Source organism: Cryptococcus depauperatus, chromosome 7 (genome assembly GCF_001720195.1).
Source record: "Cryptococcus depauperatus CBS 7841 chromosome 7, complete sequence".
Lineage (NCBI taxonomy): Eukaryota > Fungi > Basidiomycota > Tremellomycetes > Tremellales > Cryptococcaceae > Cryptococcus > Cryptococcus depauperatus.
In genome coordinates this window covers 950,508-967,780 of record NC_089474.1, presented here as the reverse complement: position 1 = coordinate 967,780, position 17,273 = coordinate 950,508, and the positions used below count along the sequence as shown (strand labels likewise).

Sequence of the window (17,273 nt, the reverse complement as noted above, 5' to 3'; positions counted from 1 at the left end):
CCAACCGCAATGAATGAAACAATCTTCCTGAAGGCGCAAAAGTGCCACACTGCGTTTTGTGGATGAAAAGTATGTGGATAGTATGTATGAACGGCGCTCCAATACAGCAGATCTAGCACTAGTGTGGCGTAGAAATGAAGTATACAAAAATATTCTACGGTTGATCTATATATATGTATTTCCTTATCCTTGTGTTCGTTGACAGACTTATCTTCCGTCTTTACCACTCGCAGTGTAAGTGCTAACGCACTTAGACAGCATTTGGTAAGATGTTACTTATTTAGTTCTCCATTTAGTTGCGATTCATGGAAAGTGATGATGTCATCTTTATCTGTCTCCATGCCTGGTTTCGAGTTGAAGTTGTAAATTATTTCTGAATTGTACTTATACACTCACGTCGAGGTTTCAACGTCAATGCCTACAAAGAGGAGATTTCCTCAGCCCGCTATATCTCCAAGCAAGAGGGTCAAGGGAGAGTCCCAGACGACGATTGCGTCGTTCTTTACATCCCCTAGCAAGCGGAGAATATCGCCTGTGCAGCAAGAAGTGATAACTATTGACGACTCGGACGAAGAAGCAAACCCGACGCCTGTAGGAAGCCTGGTGGACGGCGATGAAGTTTTGGCCAAGAGAATGGTTCCTGGATGGGTAGGTGAGGGTAAGACTGGAAGAGATCATGTGAAGGAAGAAGGAAAGGGCAGAGAAAAGGAAGAGTCTTTGGCACAGATAAAAGTGAAGGAAGAAACAACAGACATGGAGCCAAATGTCAGAGCGAAAAATACGAGCGACCCTACCTCGGCCACAGATTCATTCTTTGCTCCCTCCAAGCCAGCTGTTGCGTCTTTGGATGTGGAACTCACAGAACCTATCGACTTTGATAGCGACACTTTGACTTTTGACCCGACTAGCATCTCAATAGACACTTGGCCCAAAGGCCGGCTGCCATACAGTATACTAGTTGGGGTATATGTACAAGTGTCAGGTACAAAGTCGCGGTTAGCCATTGTCAGGATACTTACAAAGTGGGTAACTTCAACTATCTGGAACCTTGCTCATCATATTCAGCTTTTTGCATCTAGTACTACATGCTTCACCCATAGACCTTGCTCCTTCGCTTTACCTTTTGTCAAATCATCTCGCTCCATCGTACATACCTTGTGACCTCGGTATTGGCTCTTCAATTCTTTCCAAGACCATACAGCAAGTCTCAGGACTTCAACCTCGCGACCTCAAACGGCTATGGCATAAATACGGTGATCCGGGCGATGTAGCGTTTGATGCGAAGAATAATCTCAGGACGCTTGTCAAACCTACCCCATTGCTTGTTGGAAATGTCTTTGAGAAGTTACTGGGGCTAGCAAAGGTCAAGGGAAGTATGAGCGGGAAAATCAAAAGCGACACTGTAAGGAAATTGATGGTTCAGGCTCAAGGAGAAGAGGTTAGGTATTTAGTAAGAAGTATGGTTGGAAATCTCAGAGTGAGTGACTTGGTTCTTTCCTGTTTATTGAGCTCAGACGGGTGCATCCCTTAGATAGGTGCAGTGAGGCTGGTACGTTTCTAATGCCGCTCCGGTACAATCATATTCAACTTGTATAGACACTTTTGAATTCTCTCGCACGAGCCACGGCACTTTTTCACCTCTCACCCAGTCTTCGCACGTCCATACGCCCTCTTCCTATACCATTCACCGAGAAGCCAAAGGGCTCAAGCAAGGTCAAAACCGAGCCAGATCTCGTCCGTGACAATGTAGAGAGTATATGTCTGGAAGCTATCCGCGTCGTGCGCAAGACGTATGTTAGACATCCAAACTATAGTGACCTTATCGCCGGATTAAGGGACGGCACGCAAAACCTCGAGGATAGAGTCCCAGTCAGCGTTGGAATCCCTCTTTCGCCCATGTTGGGCTCCATCACCAGATCACTTAATGAAGTCTTTACAAGGCTAGGGTGTCTGCCATTCGCCGCTGAGGCCAAACTGGACGGACAAAGGGTGCAGATCCATGCTAGGGTTGACGGTCCGCAAGGAGAGGAAGACGGTGGTGGGAGATGGGTGAAAAACGAGAATGGAGATAAACTATGGGTCAGACTTTTCAGTCGGTGAGTGCCCTGTAGAGATAAAAAGTATTCTAACTTCAGTTAAGTCATTTGGAAGACATGACGGAAAAGTACCCCGACGTCTGTCAACTCGTCCTCACTTTGATCAACCGCCCTTTGCCTATCAGTCGCACACCATTCCCAGTAACTGCATCTAAACCAACAACCAAAGTTGTTGACCTTTTACACACCAACCAACTTTCGTCTCTCATCATTGATGCAGAAATTGTAGCGATAGACAAAGAAACAGGTACATTCCGAACTTTCCAAGATTTATCAAATAGAGCAAAAAAGGATGTTAAGATGGGGGATATTAAGGTCATTGTTGGTGTCTACGCTTTTGATCTCATGTTACTGAATGATGAGGTAAGCTTTGATTAGGGTGTAGACATGTGACTGAGGGAGGATAGACACTATTAGATGTCCCGTTTTCCCATCGCCGCCATCTTCTTCGCACATGTATACCCTCATCTTCCCCAACGTCTTTCTCGCCCATCACTGCTCGATTTTCCCATGTTGAATCCATCGATTCCACATCCCTCGTTGACGCTCCTTCTGAATTACAAGCATTTTTTGAAAAAGTTGTGGAAGCGAAATGTGAAGGCTTAATGGTTAAACTGCTTGAAAGTGGTGAAGGCTTAGTGGGAGAAGATGTTGAGGAAGAGGAAGATGCTGAAGTGGGGGCTGCCAAAAAAAAAGAAGCCAATAGCAAGCGAAAGTCACTGCCAGCGACTTATGAGCCTGATCAACGCAGCCAAGGCTGGCTGAAAGTCAAAAAAGGTGTCGTCTGAAGCCGTGTCTTATAAGTCACTGACCAAAGCTGTAGATTATTTGGAGGGGCTTGGCGATTCACTTGATCTCGTCCCCATTGGGGCTTGGTGGGGCCAAGGTCGTAAAGCGGGATGGTGGAGTCCCATCCTTTTGGCATGCCACAACCCGGAAAGTGGTGCCCTCGAAGCCGTCTGCAAGTGTATGTCTGGTATGAATTTTCCTTCGTCATCATCTTCTACTGTTGATCATATTCGTCAGGTTTTTCAGATGCCTTTTACAAAGATCTGTGTAAACGTTACCCTGCGGAGAACATGCCGGAGAGATGCAGCAAGACCAGCCCGTTGGGCTACGTAGATACGAATGGTCTGATACCAGACGTATGGTTTCAGCCGAGCGAAGTGTGGGAAATCCGAGGAGCAGAGTACATTTGATATCTGATCTTCTCATGCGGTTTAATCACTGATAGTGTCATCGTTTTAGTATTACCCTGTCTCCCGTTTACCCTGCCGCCTCCAGCCTTCTTGGGTCTGAGCGAGGGTTGAGTATCCGATTTCCCCGTTTTATGCGAATCCGTGAAGATAAGGGCTTAGAAGAAGCCACAACGAGTGAACAGTTCGCCGAGATGTATAGACGACAAATGAAAGAAAATACCAAACAGACGGGCGTAGACTCCATCCAAAACGACGAGCTTGGAGATAAATATTGAATTTTTGTGCTTTGTTGTTGTACTGTTGGTTGTATTGCTATGCATGGCTGTTGCCATATATCTTACCCTCGCCAAAGGTGCAAAGCATGATCATAAAAAGAACATGTCGCAACCAGGCTCTGCCCGTCTTTTAACGGAAGTTTACACCAATCAGCACCATAAGCCAAGGAAGAATGCTGATCAAACGACTTGACTATATTCCCAGTTTTACTTTCCTCGTTTTCCCAGCTACCGTTAGAAATAGCGCGACTAAGTTGAATTATTTTGAAGCCGTCGTGCATGCAAGCGATGAGTACATCGCCTGCTCTTTTGTGATCTGGATGAAAACGGGTACGCCATATGCCACCGCCTATCGGAATTGTTAAGAGAGGCTGGCGCGTGGATCGAGTATCAAAGAGTCTGAGGTTTTCATCATACCTAGTACCACACTTGATCAACTTACTTGATAAGCAAGAATTTACTTACGAGCCAACGGCCAGTAAATGCGCTGTATGAGGTGAAGGGGTGATGGTGGTAACTCCCGCTTCGAAGCTATTAACCTCTTCAGCAAGATTTGACATATGATAATTTTATACGACTTTAATCTCACTTTTTGTTGACGAATGTTGGTATACGAGTCTGACGCAGGTCCCATCGTTTTAGCTTGCAGTCGTCGCCGCCTTTAGACAAAATGTATTAGCCTATATTCAAACCTTGAACTGAATTTGCATACCAGACCAGATAGTCATAGGATCTTGTAAATCAAACGCAGTAATCCATGGTTCAAAATCATGGGCCCGCCAGGCAGACACGATTTCATGACCTGTTGGTGAAGGCGTTAGGTAGGCGAGTGACCCATTGGAGATAGAAGTGATTATGGATGGTGGTACTGATCTGAGGGATTGAATTTTTTTAGATGAGCTTAAATTGGATAAGAATTGGGAAAGTTTGGTGCTTACGGATGAAGCTGATGTGAAAAATCTAGAGAGAGACAAAGTGTAGATTCTTCTTCAACATCTATCCTCTGAATCTCTTCGAGCTGACGCTGAACATCCAGTGAGCACTAGGTAAATAGCTCTATCGCGTCCTTACAGTCTTAACATTCAGTTCATATATGGTAATGCGTCCTTTAGCATCAGCCGCAGCTAATCTAGGTCCCTGTTCAAGATATGGCGACCATTTGGTGTCCAGTATAGCTGATGTCTCAATTCGCTGTATTTCTTCCCTATCACCTGTTGTCATCAAAGGTTCAAAATTTCCCGCTGAGCCACTTACAACAACTGTTCGTCGTGCACTTGGAAGAGTAACAATCTTCCAACCCGTTGGGTCTTTCTCGGAGTCTGTACTTCTTCATCCGGGTGGGATGCCTCATCCAAAGTCTTGGTTTCAGGTTCGACAATCTGATAAGTTCCGCATACGAATAAATCCTTAAAGCCTTCAAAAGGGCAAAACTCGATGGAATCTGCAGAGTAGAGAGTGTCGACTTGGGCAAGCGAAGTAGCTGTCTGCTGGTCAGCTCTCATACTATGGTAAATACGGTGTATCCAGCGCCAAAATAGAAACTTTGCTTACCTTTTATACTTGCCATGATATATAGATTTTACAATGTCGAGTTATAAATGCAAATACATAAATTATAAACTCGACGAGATGATAATCTGAAAAGTATGTCGTTACGTCACTGGATCAAGCCGGTGGAGGTCATTCGTCTCAACCATAATGATTACAACCTTCATCTTTACCATTTAACAATTATATAAGAGAAATTAATCCATGGCAAGCAAAAAGCAATATTCTAAATATGTATATGTGGCTCTAATTCACGCTACAAGACTATAGGATTCTTTCACTTCTCCAACAAATCCTCAGCGGCCGTTTTTCGTCGACTCATCTAGACGTCTCCATATTTTTCGCTAACCTCTTTTTTTCCACCAGGGAACCACTGAGGGATAGAGATGCTCAGGATTAAGACAAATGCAATGCTATCCAAATCGTCAGACCTCGATTCCCATACCAGGCTCAACATACAGCTCAAACGTCATTTGCAAGATCCAAAAGGCCACCCGTGATCGTGCAGGGGAGCTTGGATCACTGGATTCAAACTGGGCCAGCTTGTAGACAGCGACAACGAAAAGACACGCTTCAGCACACAAAAGCCAGACAGTCCCGCGAGTCGCAAGCTTAAACTGAATGTGAGTGAGGATGGTAGCCAAAACGGCCACAATGACAACGACTATAGGTCAGCCCGGACAACACAGGTAGTACATACTTAAAGATATGATCATACTCGCCCTTCGCAAGAGATTGACGTCGTCCATCTGGCTAGGGTCATCGAGGGCATCTCCAATCTCAGAAGATCCAGCAATTGCTGTTGCAATGGCTGCGATAATACCAATCCGAAGCGCACTGTATGTCAGAACAGCACTCATCCATAATAACTTACTTTGTGGACAGATGCACCCATCTCGGTCGCTCCTCCTCGGTCACAGCTGACTCGACATGGAACTTCCAACAAGTCACCACTGGCTCGACAAGAAACAAGAATCCGATGGACACCATCACCAGCTCGGCAACTAACACTCAATCAGTTCAACCCACAGCAACCATCTCTACTCACTGAGCTCGTTCTCGCCATAGGAATTTTTCGACATCCAGGCCCGAAGACCCAAGGTTCCAAAACGACAGAGGATGAATATGGATGGCCGCAAGAGCACCATCGTCCGATCCTTGAAGATACGCCATAACAGCACAAGCAGACATGGAAAGTACTGCTCTGGGTCAGCTTCGGGTTAACCTCCTCCACAATACTTGCAATAATTAAAAAGATCACAGAGGGTGCCAGGTCGACTGAGGTTGGCAACCCGCCAGAGAAATTGAACTTTTCGAGATCACTACTTGTTGTTGAGTTTGCAGACATCTTGCTTCAATGGTGGATAAGATTGGCGACCTTTTGCTCTTCTCGCCTGTTTAAGTACCCTTTCGGCGGGTCCTGTTGACGCCCGTCGCTAGCGATAACGCAGCCATCGTCCCAGTGTGACGGTACACTCAACCACTGTGGATGTCAAACACTGGTTTGTCACTTCTTTGTTTTGATAGAATGAAAAGAAACACCAAAAATAGATTGATTCCTGAATTTCGACTCTGATATCGCTTCCCATCTCGCTCCCAGAATTTCCGGCGGAAGGAGATGCATTTACGTAATGATATGGATTACGTAATAAACGGATTAAATTGGTAAGCCGGATATTAGTTGTGCTTTTTAATACTTTTTTTTTTCTTTTTTCTACCTTAATATTCTTCTTTCTACTCTGCTTTTCAAACAAAAAAAACAAGATTGCAAGGAGGAAAAGCGAGATGTCTTCGGTGCTGTCATCCGGAATGGCTCACTCAGCTCCGACTGAGAAAGACATGGATATCCTGTCGCTTCTGATCTCGGAACAGTCTGCCCTTGGGCCATTGTCATCCTATCCGCAACCATTCGGGAGCGAAAACGTCAAGCAGGGAAGGAGGATAGAATCACATAAAGATGGCCCTATGGACGCACTGTTGCTTAGTGCTGTGCTGGCTGGGAGCAGTACGGTGACAAGGCATCATTTTGGACATGGGATAGGTATGTCGTTTATGAATGGACTGGCCGTCATGGGTTGATTGTATTGTGGTTGTAGCACGGCCAGGTGCATATGCATCGTGCGACGAAGCAACACCACTTGCGTCGACGAGCAGGCATGCTCCACGACTTGTCATCAAGTCAACTCAGGCCCCACGATCCGAAAGACTTCGAATGGAGAGAGAGGCAAGAGCTGCACTGGAGAAAAAGTCCAAGGAAGATACGACGGTGAAGTCTTCTGGCTCAGATTCTGTGCTTCAGTCCCACGATCAACGACATCTTTCCCTCGACACTTTTTCGCCTTCCGCATCTGCCATTAGAGCAGAGCGGCCTGGGCGGAGGTTGTCCATTGACCCCATGCCTATAAGCCAAGCTTTACAAAAGGCTTCATCCTCTGCATATAACCACTTGTACTCTCCCCATTCTGCGAAACCTCAACCCGGGCGTATACAGGTACGCTGCATGGCACGTACTCGTGTCCCCACACCACACGGTGAATTATTTTTGCATCTTTACCACAATTCGTACGATTCAAAAGAACATCTTGCGATTGTCATGGACCCTATACAGCTTGATGAAGGTGCGCGTGCATCAGCCCCAAAGGAAAGAAAAGAGATCAGGAGTAAAAGTCTTGACGCTGTCTGGCACGAAAATGAAACCGAGATGGAGAGAATCGTCCGAGGAGCATACACTGGTCGTCTGCTACCTGGCGCAACTACTTCTACTTCTTATCGTGTCGCTCCAGATAAGCATCCTAGGCTAGAGGGTATGGCGGACGTCAAGACTCTTGTCCGTATCCATTCCGAATGTTTTACAGGCGAAACAATTGGGTCTATGCGTTGTGACTGTGGTGAACAGTTGGATGAGGCAATTCACCAGATATCTCAACCTCAGTTCCTCCCTTCCGCACACTCGTCACCTCCTCAAATCAACATTCTACCTACTCCTGCAGCTTCTCGTCCCGAAACACCTTCCTTCAGCCACAACGCCCCCGTGCCAGGACGTGGTGTAGTTATTTATCTCCGGCAAGAAGGTCGAGGTATTGGCCTTCTCGAGAAAATTCGTGCATACAACCTACAAGACCTCGGTCATGACACTGTCACTGCCAATTTAATGCTCGGCCATGGCGCTGATGAGAGAAAGTACGATATCGCCGCTGAGATGTTACGCGATCTCGGGTTGGCTGATGAAGGAATTCGGTTACTCACAAACAACCCCGAGAAAGTGCACGGCCTGGCTAGTGAAGGTATCAAAGTTGTAGAGAGGGTCGGAATGATACCACGAGATTGGCAATGTGGAGATGATCATATGCATAACGAGGGCAAGGAAGAAGGCGAGGACGAGAAAGAAGAAGAATATCTAGATTGGATGAAGAGGAGAGCTGGAATAGGGCTCATCGGGGCAGGCAAGGCAAGTGGACCCGAGCTGGAAAAGTATTTAAGGACCAAGGTAGAGAGAATGGGCCATTGTAGGTGACGATATTTCATCTTTGTAACCCGGCTAATGGTATTTTTCAGTGATTGATATCCCAAATAGAGTCTGAGTGGATGTTTTACGTTGTTGTCACATTTATTGGAGGATACCTTGTTGGGTTGTACATTTTTGCATTTAATGCATCATATTTGGACTATCCAACAAGATTTTCAGAATCATGATCTTCCATCTCGCAAATATCAGTCTCTGTTGTTTAAATTTCCGCTCATCACACTGGACAAAATATTAAATGGATCCCTTTCCAGATGAAAACCCATAGCGTTCGCTGACAGACCTGGCCATGATATCTCTGACAGGCCCAAGCAGCCTTGTAAAAGCCTGCTCCCCTAACGCAGCGACTCGCAACTTTTGAGGACCCTCAGCTCGAATTGTAGCTGCTCGTGTTCTACGGTTCAAAAGGGCCAACTCTACAGAAAGGATAAGCACCACACATAATGCTTGACAATCAACCTACCTCCAAAGTATTCTCCCTGTTCCAGTCGCTTGACTATTGTTTCTGTTCCGTCAGCATCCGTTTTAATCGCCACCGCATTCCCGCTCTCGATTAAGAAAAACTCGTCACCGGCATCACCTTGCTTAATAACGTCTTGGCCCTCGGTGTATGTACGTGATTCCAGGACGTCAGCAATCTTGGCACGTTCTTGGGGTTGAAGAGAAGCGAGGATGGGGACTTCAGAGAGAAATGATTCGTAAAGACGGCGCTTGCGAGAAGTGTGCTGAATAATATCAGTAAAGCCCAGTTCTTTAACGCCAATAGCTTACGTCAAGGAGAATGATACGGAAGGATACGCGATCAAGCGCCCAGAGAGTGCAAGGAGTAAGGGAGAGGATAGATGCAGCTCGTGGAGAACTAAATGGACTAGATTAGTATTTTCTTTTGCACTGTGCAACCCACTTGTGCATCAAGGCCAGTTCACCAAATGAACTTCCTTCAGAGCATTCCGCAACTTTTTTTCCCAAATGTGGCTTATCTCCCTTTTTAGTATCAATTACCTGGCCCTCCTTCTTGATATAGACATCCAATTTGCCGCTCTCGACGACGTAAAAGTAGTCTCCTGCTGCGCCCTGTTCAATGATCACCTCATTGGGACCTATGGTGACTTCCTTCATGGCAGCAAGCACATCAGCTTCTTGCTCCTCGTCGAGATTGCGAAAGAGGAAATTCGGTTTGAAGGCCCGACGAATACGAGCAAGTTGCTCGTCAGTCTTTGGAAAGACGGGTGTGGCGTCCGTCACAGATGTGGCATTAGGGCTAGAGCTATCCTCTTCCATTGTCGCCTCCAAGCCAGCAGTGGAGGTGAATACCCGCTGGTTACTTGGAGCGAGTGACTCGGCCGAGACCGACGTCCTCCTGCCAAGCGCATAAGTGGGAACAGGAGGGTCATCATGTTCGGTTGACTGTGCCGCCTTGCCAAAAGGTGACGTGTTGAACTGCGTCTCGCCCCTCTCAGTGCCAAACGGGCTGCGGTCGCCGCTAGCAAACGGAGCCGAGAAAATAGGAGCTGCAGAAAAATTCGAACCGGTGGGCGCAGTTGCTCGGCGGGCAGCTGGCTCACCAAAAGGCGAATCTGTAGGACCCATTTCTGAATAAGGCGACATGGAATGAGGCTGACGGTCACCGGGGCCAGCGTTATTGAACGTGATGCTATCGAGAGGTTCACGCCTGGCATCTGGTCCAGAACTAGCCTGACGCTAATACAAGTCAGCATATCCTTACAAGACACGCCTGCAACTTGCCTCCTGGCGTAATTTGTTATGGAACCAGTCTGCAGCCCATTGGATCACATCGGTGGGCTGTTCACGCGCGACGTCTCTGTTGAGCTCGTTGAGAATGGCTGTCCAAGAAGCAGACATAGCGAGTGGGAGCACGTAGCGTAGCGGACAGAAGGGACTCCTATGTAGGGAAAATTGTTTCTTCCTTTGTAAATTTAAACAATGGTGGAAAAGAAAAAGAGAAAGAGAAAATGGCGAATGGTAATTCCAAAGCTAATCATCTCGCCAGGAACGGTAATGCTAGGTACATCCATTTTGTAATGAACTACAAAGTGGAGGCTTTTTGTGTTTTCTTTTTTTCTTCTTTCTTCTTTCATCTTTAAATCATGGCAGTCGATTTGGATGCTGCCGTTACGCAGCGCATAAAGAGGCTGGCCATCCAACGCCCTCTGGAAGATAAGATTCGCTTGCTCAGGCAGGATGTGCTCTCCTTGTTGGACCGCATATTTCGTAAGTTTCCCAAGGACTGGGCCGCCACTAATAGAGTAAAGAATGCCATGAGTTAAGACATACTTGCACGATGCCCTCAGAGGTAGAGTTTGCGGTGGCTTCTCTTGGAGAGTCGCTTGCTGCTGTACGGACGACCATAGGCGAGCTGCAGGATGAGGCGAGGGATGTTTCTGGTGAAAAGGCTGTCGAGATTGCGGAGGGTGTGGAGCAGCTTGTGGCAGAGCTGCAAAAAGCCGAGGAAAAGCAGAGAGATCTGAAGCATCAGTTGAAGAGGGACGGGTGGCTGGTTGAGTTTCAAAAGCAAGTGTTGTGTTTTGGTGGTGCGACAGAGTGGCTTACTTTGGAGTCAGCGCGGCAGAACAGGCTGAAGGGCTGATGGAACCTTTGCAAAAGAGTTTGGGAGATTGTCGCGAGTATCTAGCGCGGTTGTCGAGAGCGATAGGTCCGATTCCTGAAAAGTCAGCCTTTGAGGAGCAGCTCAGCCTTGAAGGCCTTGAGCGGCTGTCTCGCAACCATGATGCCTTGGTCAGGTGTGTAACTGATCTATCTGATGCCATAACTGACTCAAGATAGGACGTATGTGTCGAGTACAACTAGGATACTGAGAAGATTGGATAAAAATATTGTAGATCACAAGATAACCAATGGGTCTGCCTTGCGAAGGCAAGTATCGTCTAATTTATTCACGACTAACTGTCGATAGGTTCAACGAGATTAGCCAAAGATGGATGACTCTACAAGCTTATCTCCAGGATCTCGACTTGCGGTTACAAATGGCTATAGAACAAGTTTCATCTAGTGTTCGATCGTCTTTATCATCATCCGATATAGAGATTCTTGCAGATTACCCATCACTATCTCAGGCCAACTGCTATGCTGCCAAACATAGATCATCTTTCGCTAATGGACCCCGGTCTTCTATATCCTCCTATGCTTCTTCCAGCTCAATTCCCTCCATTGTTCAGCCTCCACGCCGACCTTCAAGTATACAGCCTTCTCAGAGTCGACGCGCTTCAGTAGTCTCTAGTGCTTCCATCGCAACTACCCACGCCTCTTTGGAAAAACCACGCTGGAATTCCTCTCCAAGAGTGGTAGACACCGAAACTCCAACATTTAAGCGTACAGGGTCAAATATGTCCCGTTCGCCACGCGCGGCCAGCCCAACGCCAAGCAACACATCTGCCACATCTTTTAGGCAAAGCAGGTTACCAATTTACAGTCCCCAATCTGTACCCAAGTCTCCTCAGAGCGAGGTGGCTTTGGAAGGTCGCAATAGACACATACCGCATTTTTCCCTATCTCGCACATCGACCCCCGGCAAAGGTCAATCGCATTTAGAACGAGCGAGATTGGGATTGAAAACGCCTGAACCTGTTAAGTCGCGTCAAACAGGCATATTCTCTGCCCTCCAACCTCGCACAGTTGCACCTAGCATAAGTCGAACATGCTCATCCACTTCCGTCGCCACATCCAAAACAGTACCGACTCCTCGATCAAGTCTTACCCGTTATCCTCCGCCATCATCATTCAATTCTCCTACACCCAAACCTCCTCCAAGTAGAAGTGGTCGCCCCTCTTCTCGTCTGTCAGCCGCATCTTTCTCCAGCTTTGACCATTCTGTCTTGCATCCATTTCAACCCAGTCCGTATGATGAGCTAGATAAAGCAGTAGCCAAAATCATTCAAGAAGAAGGTTTTCAAGATCATTCTACTGCGCGAGTTGACCAGCCTCTGCGTCGAGGACAAAGACTGGGCCCAGGACAAGAGTGGAAAGGGGAGTATATTTTTGGGGCGGGACAGAGACCGGTGTCTGTGAAGAGGATAGAACTTAATCCGCGGAAGGGAGAAATAGAAAAGCGAGTCAGGGTGATGGTGAAAGCGGGTGGGAGATGGTTAGAATTGAAAGAACTGTTGAGGGATCGCAAGGATTTAATTGAAGTCATGTCGCCATAACAGGCATTGTGTTGTATAGATACTACTGCCCTCTCAAGAGGATTTATGCCTTTTTTCTTGTTAAGATCTTGATGCATATTGTATGTTGACTGACACCTTATACATCCTGTTTGCATCCATCTATCCCTTCAGCCAATTCTTCTAGAGTTTGGTTCCATATGTTGAGTATCTCTGTTTCCCAACTATCGCCCAAGTCTGCATCTCCAGTAGTCCTATCCATCATCGAGCCTTGTGGTACGGCTGTCGGGACTGAAGCAGGGAACGATGAGCCAGGAAATGATCCATAACTTCGTGCCCATGCTTCAATCTTGGATCGACCCGAAACGAGAATGGAACGTAATCGTATTCTATTCCACAAAAGCACATCAGCTTGACATCCAAGAGATGAAGAGAAGCTTACCGTTCGGTCAGGTCTACCTGCCCACCATATTCGACTCGGATCGCTCTACCTCCTACCAACACTTGCCCTTCTTCATATGCCTTTTTCGTAGCCGATATGATAGACGGAGGTGGCGTCCATCCCATACGATTTAGAACAGCCATCCATCCCCGATCAACTTCGCCCAAGAATTGCAAAACATCTTGTAATACTTTTCTAGTAGCAATCCCTTCTTCTCTTTGTCCTATGCCTGCCTTATTGCCATTGTCATCATCAGTCTCCTCAAGTATTCCTAGCCCACCATTTTGGTGCAGAGGGAGAGCAGCAATGTATGATGGGATAACTGCAGTAAGTGTCAAGAGATATGACGTTCGGATATGAGAAAAAGGCTGGTAAGGAGGAATCTGGAGGATCAGCTGGAGGAGAGGAGCCAGACGGGAAAGTAAGGATGGGATGCTTTTCAAGTTGCTAATCAAGACAAAATTGTAAGCTCTATGTCTACCGGATATCCAAGGAAGAAGCTCAACGCACAATGTACGTTCATCCCGTTCAAGAGATGCCAATCGATCGTCAAGATGGGTTCTCAACTTCGCTTCTTGTTTTGGTGTTAAGCGGGCTATGATCTGAGGTGTATCAGGAGGTTGAGACAGCTCGTTTCTGTAGGGAGCAGAGGTCGCACTGTCTATGAAGCCTCCCGACATTCTTTCTTCTTCATGGAATGGTAAAATGTAAATGGTAGATAGAAATATTTTGACTGGACGTCAAAAGTGGAGGCATAACTCACTTTTGAATCCTTTATAAATATCTCCAAAACTATTTTCATTTCTATAATCTACATATATTAAAAGTGAAAACATTATCAAGAAAACTTCTAGCCAAAGATATACAAAAGAAAGGCCAGGATGAAGTTTATGCTGGGTGACTTGCCCGTCTTGTTCCCATACGATAGGTATGTCTTGCGGCAAACTCAGTGCATTCCTAGTAGATAAAGCTGACTGGTATAGGTTGTATCCTGGTCAGCGACTTGACAATTTGCGGAGTAGAGATCTAATGATATTGAGCAGAACAGTATTCCTATATGGCTGATCTAAAGACAACCTTGGATGCTGGAGTATGTCTTGCTCTATCCCATATCAGCGTTTTGTCAAGCTGATATAACAAGGGTCACTGTGTACTGGAAATGCCTTCCGGTACAGGAAAAACTGTCTCGCTCCTGTCTCTCATCGTTGCTTATATGCAGGTTGGTTACTGAGCAATAACCATTCACAAGTCTACTCAATCTCTAATGAAGACCTCCAGTTTTACCCTAATAAACGCAAGCTGATTTATTGTTCACGAACTGTGCCCGAGATTGAAAAAGCGTTGGCGGAGCTTAAGAGGTTGATGGAGTATCGCGCAGATATGGGCGCAAACGATGGAGACTTTAGAGGAATGGGTTTAACCAGTCGGCGGAATTTGTGTCTTCATCCAGAGGTAGACCTCCCTTTTCTTTTTTGATTCTCCTTATTTGTTGATATGTGTGCCTTTCTCTGCAGGTCAGCAAAGAGAAAAAGGGCAAGGTGGTTGATTCTCGCTGTAGAGATCTAACCTCAGCATTTGCCTGTGAAAAGGGAAGGGCTGAACCAGGCAGTGTACCATTATGCAGTTTTCACGAGGCGAGTAACTGGGCATATGCTTTGCAAGCAATGCCAACATTAACATGTCTCTAGGAGCTGAATAATTACGAGCCTGGAAACCTCATACCTCCTGGTGTATATACATTCGACGATGTGAAAAAGTATGGACAGAGTAAGGGGGTATGTCCGTATTTCACGATTCGAAGAATGGTAAGCCTACATTTTCAAATGAGAGCTTACAGGATAGTTACCGATTCTAGATATAGTCATTTACTCATTCCATTATCTTTTGGATCCCAAAATTGCTGAACAAGTATCAGCAGAGATGAGTAAAGAGAGTATCATCGTTTTCGACGAGGCACACAACATTGGTTCGTTATGGTGCAAACAATAGAACATCGCGGCAAGCTGATTACGAGGAATAGACAACGTCTGTATTGAGTCTCTCTCCGTTGATCTAACAAGACCCATATTGGAGTCTGCGGCCAGAAGCGTCAATATAATCAGCGACAAGGTCACAGAAATAAAAGATAGTGATGCGAAAAAGCTTGAAGACGAGTATGCAAAATTGGTTGAAGGTTTACAAGCAGCCAATGATAACGCAGAAGACGATGACATGCTCGTCAGTCCAGTACTATCAAAAGACATGGTGGACGAAGCAGTGCCGGGCAATATAAGAAAGGCCGAGCATTTCATAGCCTTCCTCAAAAGATTTATTGAATACCTCAAGGTAAATCCATCGAGATTTCAGTGGTTGAACTCATACAACTTAGACGAGAATGCGTGTATTGCATGTTGTTGCGGAGACCCCTCAATCGTTTTTGGCACATCTGAAAGAAATTACGTATATTGAGCAAAGGCCTTTAAAGTTGGTAATTTACCATTTATAAGCATTCCTGACATGTTTGCAGATTCGCATCAGAGCGTCTCGCTTCGCTGGTACGGACACTAGAGCTCACAAATCTAGATGAACATTCGGCATTACAAAAAGTCACGGGTTTTGGTACTCTTGTCGCTACCTATGAAAAGGGATTCTTGCTTATTCTTGAACCATACGAGACGGAACATGCTACGGTGCCCAACCCAATTTTTCACTTTACGTGGGTATTAGCCTATCAAAATGTTATCATGCTGATGCATTGTAAAGATGTCTTGACCCCTCTTTAGCTATTGCACCAGTTTTTGAGCGATTTTCATCCGTTGTCATAACTTCTGGTACAATCTCCCCTCTAGACATGTATCCCAAAATGCTGCAATTTCAGCCAGTCATGGAACAATCTTATCCTATGACCTTGACTCGAAATGCCTTTTTACCCATGGTTATCACAAGAGGTAGCGACCAGGTACCCATATCTTCTAGATTCGAGGTCCGAAACGACCCAGCCGTAGTGAGAAATTTTGGAAGCATCTTGATTGAAATGGCAAGGACAGTACCAGATGGTGTCGTGGCTTTTTTCCCCAGTTATCTTTACATGGAATCGATTGTATCTGCGTGGTATGATATGGTACGTATACAGGAATTAATTAGCTGCGGCTGACAAGCAGAAAGGGTATCTTGAGTGAAGTATGGAAGCACAAGCTGTTGTTTGTAGAGACGCCAGATGCAATGGAGACCAGTATAGCTCTGAGAAATTATCGAGAAGCGTGCAACAATGGCAGAGGAGCAGTATTGCTTTCCGTTGCCCGAGGAAAAGTGTCTGAAGGGATTGATTTTGATCAGTGAGTTGACAGAAAGATGACAGGACTGATATGCTTGCAGCAATTATGGAAGAGCGGTTGTTATGTTTGGGTAAGCGTAGCTTGGTTATTAAAATCCTTAGGCTAATCCTGATTAGCATTCCATACCAGTATACCGAATCGCGTATCTTGAAAGCCCGTCTCGAGTTTCTCAGAGACAATCACAGAATACGCGAAAACGACTATCTCACGTTTGACGCCATGCGACATGCAGCTCAATGCGTTGGACGTGTCTTGCGAGGAAAAACTGATTGGGGTCTCATGGTGTTTGCTGATAAAGTGAGTAATTCTTGCAGTTCGCTAATACGCTAATCCTTCATTAGCGTTTTGCTAGACAAGACAAGCGCGCCAAGCTGCCAAAATGGATCAATAGCTACATCACGGAAGCGCACTCCAACTTATCCACCGATGTTGCCATTTCTCTCGCTAAAAAATTCATCAGGCAAATATCTCAGCCGTTCGATCACACCCAGACAGGCATCTCTTTGTGGACTCTAGAGGACATTGAAGAAAGACAAAAACAAGATCGGGAAGAGGCTCAACGCATGGAAGCTGCGCACCAGACTGCAGTGGGAAAAGTTACAGTTGCGGATGAAGATGTGCAGATGGCGGAAGGTTTCATGGAGATAGACGATGCTGAATTGGCAGGGTTAAATGTGTAGGGCAATTTTTCGATAGCGACTTGTTGTAACAAAATATAGGCAGCGAACGAATAC

General features: G+C 46.0%; 8 protein-coding genes across 8 annotated transcripts; 4 read left to right on the top strand and 4 right to left on the bottom strand.

Annotated features, from left to right (window-relative positions):
• Positions 1 to 414: 414 nt before the first annotated feature.
• L203_105712 (uncharacterized protein) lies at positions 415 to 3,570 on the top strand (the record flags this gene model as incomplete). Its single annotated transcript, XM_066215079.1, has 9 exons — positions 415 to 1,022; positions 1,066 to 1,477; positions 1,532 to 1,549; positions 1,597 to 2,096; positions 2,141 to 2,459; positions 2,504 to 2,873; positions 2,920 to 3,072; positions 3,123 to 3,285; positions 3,345 to 3,570. 9 exons carry the CDS (start codon positions 415 to 417, stop codon positions 3,568 to 3,570), a joined length of 2,769 nt encoding a protein of 922 aa, XP_066071176.1.
• A 62-nt stretch (positions 3,571 to 3,632) lies between these two features.
• On the bottom strand, positions 3,633 to 5,137 carry L203_105711 (uncharacterized protein; the record flags this gene model as incomplete). The annotated part of the gene is made up of 8 exons (XM_066215078.1): positions 3,633 to 3,987; positions 4,036 to 4,101; positions 4,160 to 4,229; positions 4,283 to 4,443; positions 4,509 to 4,594; positions 4,642 to 4,774; positions 4,825 to 5,050; positions 5,122 to 5,137. The coding sequence occupies 8 exons, from the start codon at positions 5,135 to 5,137 to the stop codon at positions 3,633 to 3,635; spliced, it is 1,113 nt and encodes a 370-aa protein (XP_066071175.1).
• A 303-nt stretch (positions 5,138 to 5,440) lies between these two features.
• L203_105710 (uncharacterized protein) lies at positions 5,441 to 6,466 on the bottom strand (the record flags this gene model as incomplete). Its single annotated transcript, XM_066215077.1, has 6 exons — positions 5,441 to 5,531; positions 5,578 to 5,782; positions 5,837 to 5,955; positions 6,002 to 6,122; positions 6,167 to 6,317; positions 6,362 to 6,466. The coding sequence occupies 6 exons, from the start codon at positions 6,464 to 6,466 to the stop codon at positions 5,441 to 5,443; spliced, it is 792 nt and encodes a 263-aa protein (XP_066071174.1).
• A 437-nt stretch (positions 6,467 to 6,903) lies between these two features.
• Positions 6,904 to 8,699, top strand: L203_105709 (GTP cyclohydrolase II; the record flags this gene model as incomplete). The annotated part of the gene is made up of 3 exons (XM_066215076.1): positions 6,904 to 7,159; positions 7,215 to 8,624; positions 8,674 to 8,699. The coding sequence occupies 3 exons, from the start codon at positions 6,904 to 6,906 to the stop codon at positions 8,697 to 8,699; spliced, it is 1,692 nt and encodes a 563-aa protein (XP_066071173.1).
• Positions 8,700 to 8,875: 176 nt separating this feature from the next.
• On the bottom strand, positions 8,876 to 10,504 carry L203_105708 (uncharacterized protein; the record flags this gene model as incomplete). The annotated part of the gene is made up of 5 exons (XM_066215075.1): positions 8,876 to 9,057; positions 9,105 to 9,366; positions 9,413 to 9,500; positions 9,546 to 10,342; positions 10,388 to 10,504. The coding sequence occupies 5 exons, from the start codon at positions 10,502 to 10,504 to the stop codon at positions 8,876 to 8,878; spliced, it is 1,446 nt and encodes a 481-aa protein (XP_066071172.1).
• A 245-nt stretch (positions 10,505 to 10,749) lies between these two features.
• L203_105707 (uncharacterized protein) lies at positions 10,750 to 12,825 on the top strand (the record flags this gene model as incomplete). The annotated part of the gene is made up of 5 exons (XM_066215074.1): positions 10,750 to 10,873; positions 10,915 to 11,173; positions 11,224 to 11,403; positions 11,447 to 11,521; positions 11,577 to 12,825. The coding sequence occupies 5 exons, from the start codon at positions 10,750 to 10,752 to the stop codon at positions 12,823 to 12,825; spliced, it is 1,887 nt and encodes a 628-aa protein (XP_066071171.1).
• A 97-nt stretch (positions 12,826 to 12,922) lies between these two features.
• Positions 12,923 to 13,905, bottom strand: L203_105706 (uncharacterized protein; the record flags this gene model as incomplete). Its single annotated transcript, XM_066215073.1, has 4 exons — positions 12,923 to 13,172; positions 13,226 to 13,454; positions 13,506 to 13,672; positions 13,736 to 13,905. The coding sequence occupies 4 exons, from the start codon at positions 13,903 to 13,905 to the stop codon at positions 12,923 to 12,925; spliced, it is 816 nt and encodes a 271-aa protein (XP_066071170.1).
• A 201-nt stretch (positions 13,906 to 14,106) lies between these two features.
• L203_105705 (uncharacterized protein) lies at positions 14,107 to 17,219 on the top strand (the record flags this gene model as incomplete). The annotated part of the gene is made up of 16 exons (XM_066215072.1): positions 14,107 to 14,153; positions 14,209 to 14,219; positions 14,269 to 14,315; positions 14,367 to 14,444; positions 14,504 to 14,677; positions 14,740 to 14,859; positions 14,914 to 15,000; positions 15,068 to 15,191; positions 15,246 to 15,550; positions 15,594 to 15,688; positions 15,732 to 15,920; positions 15,968 to 16,325; positions 16,370 to 16,539; positions 16,592 to 16,609; positions 16,656 to 16,836; positions 16,881 to 17,219. 16 exons carry the CDS (start codon positions 14,107 to 14,109, stop codon positions 17,217 to 17,219), a joined length of 2,343 nt encoding a protein of 780 aa, XP_066071169.1.
• Positions 17,220 to 17,273: the final 54 nt, after the last annotated feature.